Genomic DNA, 9,981 nt, shown 5'->3' with positions numbered 1-9,981 from the left:
CCCTTTATACCCTCCCAAGAAGCAGAAGCCGAGGAGATCGGCTAAGGAGCAAGACAAAGCTGTCAAGCAAGAGGTCAAGAGATTAAAGGAAGCTGGGGCTATAAAGGAGATATTCTTTCCGGAGTGGCTTGTGAATATTGTGGTGGTAAAAAAAAGGCAAAAAGCACATTTTGGTCCCTACATTTTCGCACGATTCCTACTTTGGTCCCTAAATTTTATTTTTACCGCTTTTAGTCCCTGTTTAGAAAAACGCCTTCTGTTTTAGTCCTTTCCGTTAGTGCCGTTAGGGCACTGACCTACGTGGCAAACAGAATTATTAAAATAAAAATAAAAAATTTTATTTTGTCATTAAAAAATGCCAAGTCAGCATTTAAATTTAAAAAAATAATTTATTAAATTTAACTAAATAAAAAAAAACAGAAATAAAAATAAAAAATCACATTAATTAAGATTGAAGTGTGTCTTGAGCAAGAACAATAAGAACACATACACAAACCCAGAAATTAAAATTCAAAAATTAAAATTTTCAAAATCATCACATACACATGAGAGTTTGGAGATGGTGTGGAGGAGAAGACGGAGGGAACTCCGGAGAGAATCCGGCGCCTGTTTCAATGCCGGAATCATTGACCTCTGCCGGATTCAACACCGATCAGATCCCTCGCACTTCCGAGAACTTCACGGATGATGACGACATCGACATCGATGACGAGGCCGCCATGGATCCCGAAATCATCCGAGACGAGCCGGAAGAGGTCGAGGAAGAGGACGACGGAGAGGACCTTTTCCACAACACTTTCTTGGAGTAAGTACTCTCTCGACTCACAATCCGATCTCGATATTTGCTTCCTTCGTTTTTTGAAAATTGTTGAAAAATGTGGGACTTGGTGAAATGAAATGCAGTGATTATCGGAGAATGGATGAGCAGGACCAGTACGAGTCGGTGGGACTGGATGACTCGCTTGAGGACGAGAGAGATTTGGATCAGATCATGCAGGACCGTAGGGCTGCCGACTTGGAGCTCGACGCTCGCGAGGTTCGCGTCACTGGATGCAAGCTTCCTGAGCTTCTCCACGGTGCAGAATATTTTTGGATTGGTTGTGAGGTATTTTTGGATTGATTTGGTAGTTTGGAGTTTTAGGATTTGATGATTTTGCTAAGTTGAGAAAATGATGATTTTGAAAATTTTAATTTTTGAATTTTAATTTTTGGGTTTGTGTATGTGTTCTTGTTGTTCTTGCTCAAGACACACTTCAATCTTAATTAATGTGATTTTTTATTTTTATTTTTGTTTTTTATTTTTTTATTTAGTTAAATTTAATAAATTATTTTTTTTAAATTTAAATGCTGATTTGGCATTTTTTAATGATAAAATAAAATTTTTTATTATTATTTTAATAATTCTGTTTGCCACGTAGGTCAGTGCCCTAACGACACTGACGGAAAGGACTAAAACAGAAGGCGTTTTTCTAAACAGGGACAAAAAGCGGTAAAAATAAAATTTATGGACCAAAGTAGGAATTGTGCGAAAATGTAGGGACCAAAATGTGCTTTTCGCCTAAAAAAAAAGAATGGCAAATGGAGGGTTTGTGTTAACTTCACTGACCTGAACCGATCATGTCCAAAGGATCTATTTCCTATGCCAAAGATTGACCAGCTGGTAAGTGCCACCTACGGACACCCAAGGATGAGTTTTCTAGACGCTTTTCAGGGTTATCATCAAATTGCTCTGGCTACCGAGGATCAGGAGAAGACGGCGTTCATTTCCCCTAATGCTAACTATCATTATATCGTGATGCCATTTGGGTTAAAGAATGCCGGGGCCACATATCAACGGATGATGACGAGAATGTTCAGAGATAAGATTAGGCGCACATTTGAGGTATACATTGATGATATGGTAGTAAAAAGCAAATGGGACATAAAGCATATTGACGATCTCAAAGAGGTGTTCGAAGTATTTCAACGGCATAAGCTGCACCTCAATGACAACAAGTGTGCTTTTGGAGTGGGGGCTGGCAAGTTCCTAGGGTATTTGATCACTAACCGAGGAATAGAAGTTAACCCCGATCAGATTGAAGCAATAAAACACCTTAAACCGCCGAGCAATCCAAAAGAAGTTCAAATACTGACCGGTATGTTAGCTGCCTTTAACCGGTTTATTTCCAAATTTGCCAATTGGTGCCGTCCATTTTATCAGCTTCTAAAAAAATGGAAAGGATTCCAATGGAACGAAGAGTGTGAAAAGACTTTTCAGGGTTTGAAGGAATATTTAATGCGGGCCCCTATGCTAACAGCCCCGGAGCCTGGAAAAGACTTATACATGTATCTTTCGATATCTGAACATGCTGTGAGTGTCGTGCTGCTAAGAGATCAAGGTGTGTAACGACCAATATACTATATCAGCAAAACCTTGGTCGACACCAAGACGAGGTATTTGCCTCTAGAGAAGTTGGTATTAGCATTAGTCCACGCTACTAGGAAGCTTCCCCATTACTTTCAAGCTCATACTGTTTACATATTGACCAAGTATCCTCTACAGTCGTTATTGAAGAGATCTGATTTCACGGGAAGACTAGCTAAGTGGGGAACTCGGCTGGGCTCTTTTGACATTAGGTACAGGCCTAAAAACTTGGTGAAGGGTCAAGTTCTTGCCGATTTTGTTGCAGAGTTTTCCCCGAGAGGGGGGATTAAGATAATTTGCCCTGTAGAGGTAATCCCGTGGAAGGTATTTGTGGACGGTGCGTCCAGTGCATTAGGAGCCAAGGCTGGAATCGTAGTCATCACCTCAAAAGGAATAAAATGGGAGCATTCCTTTAGGTTAGGCTTTAAAGCTTCTAATAATGAAGCCGAGAATGAGGCCCTGCTTGTTGGATTGAGAGTTGCTTCAGATCTAGGTGCTAAGGAAGTAGAGGTCTACTTGGACTCTCGACTGGTGGTCAATCAGGTGCAGGGAAGCTTTGAGGCCAAGGATCCCTGGATGATGGAGTACTTACAGTTGGTGAAACAAACTATGGACCGCTTTCTGAGTGTAAGAGTGACTCAGGTGGCCAGGGGACAGAACCGGCATGCTAACTCCTTGGCCACATTGACGTCATCATCAACTGAGAATATTCCTCGATTAATCAAAGTGGAGTTGGTAGTAAAGCCAAGTATCAATGCAGGTGTAGGTGTTTCACTAGTAACAACAGCTGAACCATGTTGGATGGATCTGATCATTGACTTTTTAGCTGAGGATCTAGTGCAGGCTAACGAGAAGGAGGTAGAAAAAGTACGCTGGGCAACTGCTCAGTATTGGTTATCAGCTGATCGTAAGCTATACCGAAGGTCTTTTGAAGGGCCTTACCTACAATGTTTGCACCTCAGCAAGATTGAAGAACTTCTGACCGAGCTACATTAGGGAGTGTGCGGCAGTTATGTGGGGGGACGTTCATTAGCTCATCGAGCAATAACTTAGGGATTTTGGTGGCCACAAATGCAAAGGGATGTTGCCGAGTATGCACGGAAGTGTGAGCAATGTTAGAAGCATGCTCCGTTGATCCACCAGCCGGCAGGGAGCTTAAATCCCATTGGTAGCCCTTGGCCCTTCGCGCAGTGGGGGCTAGATATCGTTGATCCGCTCCCTCAAGCTACAAAAAATCGAAGGTTTGTTCTAGTGGTCATAGATTACTTCACCAAGTGGGCGGAGGTAGAGGCAGAGGCGCTGGCGAACATCCGGGATGTGAATGTTAAGAAGTTTGTATGAAGAAACATAGTGATGAGGTTCGAGGCACCAGAGCCCCTAGTGTTAGACAATGGGTTACAATTTGACAGCAAAGCTTTCCGTGAGTTTTATAGTAGCCTCGGCATCACGAACCGGTATTCTACCCCGGCATATCAGCAAAGCAACGGCCAAGTTGTGGCTACCAACAAAGCCATTGTGAACGGGTTGAAGAAGAGATTAGAAGGTGCTAAGGGCAAGTGGGCAGAAGAGTTGTCTAATGTTCTGTGGGCATACCGGACAACTCCAAGGAGGTCCACGGGAGAAACTCCATTCTCTCTGACATATAGAGCGGAAGCAATCATACCGGTAGAGATAAACTTGGGCAGTGCTCGGGTTACGGGATTCGCCCCCGCCAAGAATTCGGAATTAATGCTGAAGCAGTTGACCTTCTCTAAACTCAAGCATAATCAAATTTTTTTTTTTTTTTTTTTTTGAAAAACAAGCATAATCAGATTATCAGAATACAAACTCAAAAACACAATTTTAAAATTAATCAAATCATAACAAGCAAAAAAAAAAAAAAAGACAAAAAGACAAAAGACGAAAGACAGAAGACAGAAGCCATCTGACCCATCTGGACTGCATTGGGGATGAAGATGAGCGACGGCTCCAAGCTGGGCCAATTGCTTTGGGATAAAGATGACCCATCTAGACTGTGTTGGGGACGAATGTTTTGGAATCAAGTAAAAAAAAAAAATAGAGAGCAGGAGCTGGAGGAAAAGAGAGAGAGAGAGAGAGAGAATGAGAGCTGCTAGTATGGTGTTGAAACGTTCTTGAATAAGGGAGAAAAAGAAAATAAAAGAAGGGAGGGATAGAGATAAGGACAACGTGTGTGAAGGAGAAAAACAAGAAGAAAAAAAGAAAGAAAGAAAAACGTATGGATGAAATGAAATGAGAGAAAGGAGAAATAATATAAAGAATAAAAAATCCTAATTGAAAAATGTTCCCACAATATTTTCATAATATTTTTACAATAAATTTTAAGTAACAGATTGTTATTAGTTAATATTGATGAGTAAAAAAATAATTTCAGTGGTGGGTTCAAATTAAAACTAGTAACAACTTTCCACATAAATTTTGTTGTGAAAGTATTGCGAAAAATTTTGTGGACATAACACTTCTTATTGAAAAATATAATTGTTGGTAAATTTTATATTTTTTAATGAGTACAAATAAATCTATTTCTTACCTATTATGTAACAAAGGTATAATAGTCAATTTATATAAACTACATTTTCTATCCTCCCACTTTTCTTTTCAACCAAACAAAAGAGTTTTCCACCCTCCCACTTTTCCATCCCTCCAACCAAACACACACAAGGGAAAACTAAATATTTTCTATCCTCCCACTTTTCCATCCTCCCACTAATTTTCCATCCACCCACTTTTCCACTCCTCCAACCAAATAGACCCTAACTCTCTCTCTCGCCTGACGCCTCTCGTCGAGTCTTAGCTCTGAAGCTCTCACCAAGCTGCCGCCGCTGCCGCCCAGTTCGCGACAAACCATCGGTAAGTCTCTCTCTCTCTCACTTCTCGTCGATCAGCTTTGTATTGGTTTAAGTCATAATCCATGTCGCCCACCCACAACCACATGGTACTTGTGTGTTAATTAATTAGTGGGGTAAATTAGTCTTAACTGGGTTTCGAATTGACTTGATTATGTTAGGAGTTTGATTTAGAATGAAAATCACTACTCTCTACACTTTTGTACGATTTTGCCAATCTACAACCTAGTCCATAACTCAAGGTGATAGATACTTCATGACTTTTTTTTTTTTTGGTGGATAATTTGATAGGCAACAATGGGGATAAAGGGATTTGAACTTTGGATATCTTCGTGAGAAACAACAAGAGGTGCAAGAAATATTGTCTCTTATAGTCCAATTGGGTACAACTTATTTCACTAAAACTAAAAACTTTCTACTGAAAGTATTATAGATAAAACTAAAAACTAGCCGAAATATTACACTAGCACCCATGAATAATATCATGAGACTCATAAATAGTAGCAAAAATAAGCTAAATAGTAAAAAAAACTGCATTTTTCAACCAATGCCAAACACAACCTTAGTATGTTGTGATTTTTTTTTTTTTTTTTTTTTTTTTTTTTTTACCTTCGGACACAGTTTAGCTTTCCTCTTTTACCTTCAAACAATCAGACAATTTTATGGACTCAAATTTGTGTACATTTGATGAATCTTCCTAGTCATATATTAGACTTTAGGTTAAAATATAATTTACTTTCTTTAACTTTTTTTTTTTTCTTTTTTTGGAAAAGAAAGAGGAAGCAAACTTTTTATTAGGTTAAACCGACTTCTTTAATTTTAGGGCTTGTTTGGTAAGAGTAAAAATATGTGTTTGATACCATTTTACTATGACAGGTTTTTTAAGAACTTAAAACACAAAAGTGTTGATTAGGACCACGTTTCAATTTTGAGGATAAAGTATATTTTATGACAAAAATAAAAGTTATGTAAAGCTAAAGTGGAATCTCTCTCTTTCTTCCCACAGAACCAACAGCAAAATTTGTCTCTTCGTCCCATCTCCATGTTGCTAACCCCACCCGACTATCTACCAATCTAACATAGAAAACTTAACCACACTGTATAGATTACTCAAAGGAGATATACATAACACTTATAGAAGAAGAGCCATAGGAGATCAGAGAGATCGAGGTCTAGGTCTGAAAACTATGCTAAATAGTCGGAAAAATCCCTTTATCACCTATCACTTCTTCGTCAGGGATATCATTGATAGTCACAACTCACTAGCCATACTCGTAGAGAGAGAGAGAGAGAGAGAGAGATACTAAATAAATTTTGGGAATATAATTGCTCACATGTAGTATATGTGAGAAAACATTTATTTTTTAATAGAACTCTTGATGATTTCATTTTAATCCAAACTTTAAAATTTAAATATGACAATTGAATTTTTGTAGATTAAATTATAATATTGTCAAATCATATGGGCTAAATTATAATTTACCAAAAAAAAAAAAATTACATTGTTATATTAGGAGTAGGGGTGTCTATTCAAGTTAGCGTGTCGGGTTCGTGTCGTGTCGAGGTAGGGGTATTCGACTAAATGGCTCAACCCTAACCCGACCCATTTAATAATCGTGTCATGATCCTTCAACACTAACCCGACTTGTTAATAAGGCGGGTTGACCTGACCCAACCCATTTGACACGCTTAATAAACGAGTCATGTTGGGTTGACACGAATGTAACACAACCCATTTCCACCTACATAATATTAAATATAACATCCATCTAGAAATAATTTTTTTTACATCTCAAAAGCAGTGCATACACTTCAAGTCTTCAACTCACACTCAAAATAATATAGTTCAACAAAAATATAACATTCATCTAGAAATAAGTTCTCTACACTCTAAAAAAAGTGCATACATTTCAATCCAAAATTCAAAATAACATAGTTTAACATAAATAAAAAAAACATAGTTCAACAAAAATATAATATCCTTGGAACTCGCTAAATGCTAAGTATCAATATTGAAATAATTGGAGCAAATAATAGACTAATCCTGACTATGACTACGATTATCATCCATAGATTCTTTGTTGATGTCCAAATTCATAACATCTTCCACAAGCTCATCCAATTTCATTTGTGCAAGTTCTATGCCAAAAAAAAAATATATATATATAAGTATTAGTAGTTACAAAATATGATCATGCCTCAATAGTTTTAAAAGCAATACCCATCAAATCTAGTTTATGTGCCAGGGATTTTAATGAGATTACAAAATCTCATGAAAAAAGTGGAGGGAGATTGAGGTCGTATGGGCAAATGAAAGATTTTAGAGATACTTTGGATGAGTATGGGCTTATGGATTTAGGGTTTATGGGGAGCAAATTTACTTGGTTCAAAAATATTGCCAATGGAATCACGGTATGGGAATGTTTAGATAGAGCATTGGGCACAATGGATTGGTTTGGAAATTATCCGGCAACAAAAGTGGTGATTTTAGAATGTGGAACGTTGGATCATAAACCAATGTTAATTCATCCTTGTGGGATACCGGTGAGAAAAAATAAGCCATGGCGGTTTGAGAAGATGTGGTTAGAAGAGGAGGGGTGTCATGATGTAGTAAACTCGACTTGGAGGGAAGGGGAGGGCAGTACTCCAATGGGTGGTGTGGTGAACAAAGTGGGAAAGTGCCAAGTAAAATTAAAAATGTGGAGTGAACATTGTTTTAAGAATGTAACATGGGAGATAGCTCAAAAGAAAAAAAAAGATTGAGGGAGGCAGAAAATTCGGCTCTACAAGGAAATAATGTGGAGTTGGTGACAAAGCTAAAAGGTGAATTGGTGGGTTTGTTAGTAAAGAAGGAGCAGATGTGGCAGCAAAGATCCAAAACCCATTGGTTGAAATTAGGTGATAAGAATTCTAAATTCTTCCATACTAAAGCCTCTCAAAGGTTTAGGAGAAATCGCATCTTGGGAATTGAGGATCATAATGGGGTATGGTGTGTGGGGGAGGAAAAGGTGGCTGAGGTGTTTGAAAATTACTATAGTAGTTTGTTTACAACCTCAAACCCAAATGGTTTTGAGGAAGTAACACAACATGTGGGCCGAGTAGTCAATGAGGAAATGAATAAGGAGTTGATTGGAGATTTTAGTAGAGGGGAAGTTGAGAGGGCTTTGAATCAGATGGCTCCTTTAAAGGCACCTGGCCCAGATGGGATGCCTCCAATCTTCTATCAGCACTATTGGAGGAATATTGGCGATGATGTGACAGATGCGGTGCTGTTTTGTCTAAATACCGGCAAGATCCCCACAGGTTTGAATCATACTCATCTCACTCTCATTCCCAAACTGAAGAGTCCTATAAAAGTGTCAGATTTTAGACCTATAGCTCTTCGTAATATTTTGTACAAAATTATTTCAAAGGTTCTAGCAAATAGGTTGAAAAAAATTCTGCCATGTATCATCTCTGAATATCAAAGTGCCTTCCAATCTGACAAAGCCATTTCAGATAATATTTTAGTGGCCTTTGAGTTGTTACATCATATGAGAAACAAAAAAAAAAAACAGGAAAAAGTGGGTCTATGGCTATGAAATTAGATATGAGTAAAACTTATGATAAGGTGGAGTGGGAGTTTCTGATGAAAATAATGGAGAGAATGGGTTTCCATCCTAGATGGAGGGGTTGGATTTGTGAATGTATTAGCACTGTTTCCTTTTCTATAATGGTTAATGGGGAACCCAAGGGTAATATAGTGTCAACTAAGGGTTTGAGACAAGGGAACCCTTTATCACCATATTTGTTTTTATTATGTTTTGAAGGGTTCAATGGATTGATTCAGCAGGCTGTAAATGAAGGAAAAATTAATGGGTTCTCTCTATGTAGGGGTGGCCCAAAATTTCTCATTTATTTTTTGCAGATGACAGCCTCCTTTTTTGTCATGCAAAGGTGGAGGAGGTGAAATCCATTCAAACTATTTTGGAAGTGTATGAAAAGGCATTAGGTCAACAAATAAATGCGGAGAAGACAACTTTCTTCTTTGGGAAAGCAGTGAGAGAGAAGACCAAAAATTCCATTAAAGTACTACTCGGTGTGCCTGAGATAAAGCATTATGAGAAGTACTTGGGACTACCTGCGGTGGTTGGTAAAAATAGAAGAGCAAGTTTGAATTATATAAAAGACAGGGTTTGGGGGAAATTGCAAGGGTGGAAGGAGAAATTATTATCACAAGCGGGGAAGGAAGTTCTCTTGAAGGCGGTGGTCCAAGCTATTCCCACTTTTGCAATGGGATGCTTCAAACTCCCAATTGGGTTGTGTAAGGATATTGAAATGTTAATCAGGAAATTTTGGTGGGGACAACCGGGGGAACGAAGGAAGATACATTGGAAGAATTGGGATACTCTTTGTAAACCAAAGATTGAAGGAGGTTTAAGGTTCAAGGATTTGGCAAAATTCAACGATGTAATGTTGGCCAAGCAGGTGTGGCGGCTTAGTCATGATACAAGCTCACTATTTTACCGTGTATTTAAGGCTAGATATTTCCCTAATGGCACCATTTTTTATGCCAAACAAAAATCTGATTCTTATGCATGGAAGAGTATTTTGAGGGTAAGAAAGGTGATGGTAATGGGAGCAAAATGGAGGGTAGGGGATGGCAAATCAATAAAAGTTTTTGTGGATAATTGGTTACCGGGTAGTTCAGGTGGTAAAGTAACTCTTGTCTAG

The 9,981-nt window shown here is 38.4% G+C and overlaps 2 protein-coding genes across 2 annotated transcripts; both read left to right on the top strand.

Moving 5' to 3' along the window:
- The first annotated feature begins 1,639 nt into the window (after positions 1-1,639).
- On the top strand, positions 1,640-3,400 carry LOC126703779 (uncharacterized). The gene is made up of 2 exons (XM_050402851.1): positions 1,640-2,350; positions 2,543-3,400. Exons 1-2 carry the CDS (start codon positions 1,640-1,642, stop codon positions 3,398-3,400), a joined length of 1,569 nt encoding a protein of 522 aa, XP_050258808.1.
- A 4,597-nt stretch (positions 3,401-7,997) lies between these two features.
- Positions 7,998-9,981, top strand: LOC126703778 (uncharacterized). Its single transcript, XM_050402850.1, has 2 exons — positions 7,998-8,571; positions 9,176-9,981. The coding sequence occupies exons 1-2, from the start codon at positions 7,998-8,000 to the stop codon at positions 9,979-9,981; spliced, it is 1,380 nt and encodes a 459-aa protein (XP_050258807.1).

This window comes from Quercus robur, chromosome 10, assembly GCF_932294415.1.
Source record: "Quercus robur chromosome 10, dhQueRobu3.1, whole genome shotgun sequence".
Lineage (NCBI taxonomy): Eukaryota > Viridiplantae > Streptophyta > Magnoliopsida > Fagales > Fagaceae > Quercus > Quercus robur.
This window is presented reverse-complemented; position numbering and strand designations above follow the sequence as displayed.

Coding starts and splice junctions, on each gene's coding strand:
- LOC126703779 (XM_050402851.1), top strand. CDS start 1,640: ATGCCAAAGATTGACCAGCTGGTAAGTGCCACCTACGGACACCCAAGG. Junction 2,351..2,542: donor TTTCGATATCTGAACATGCT/GTGAGTGTCGTG, acceptor TATCCTCTACAG/TCGTTATTGAAGAGATCTGA.
- LOC126703778 (XM_050402850.1), top strand. CDS start 7,998: ATGGGAGATAGCTCAAAAGAAAAAAAAAGATTGAGGGAGGCAGAAAAT. Junction 8,572..9,175: donor TACCGGCAAGATCCCCACAG/GTTTGAATCATA, acceptor TATTTTTTGCAG/ATGACAGCCTCCTTTTTTGT.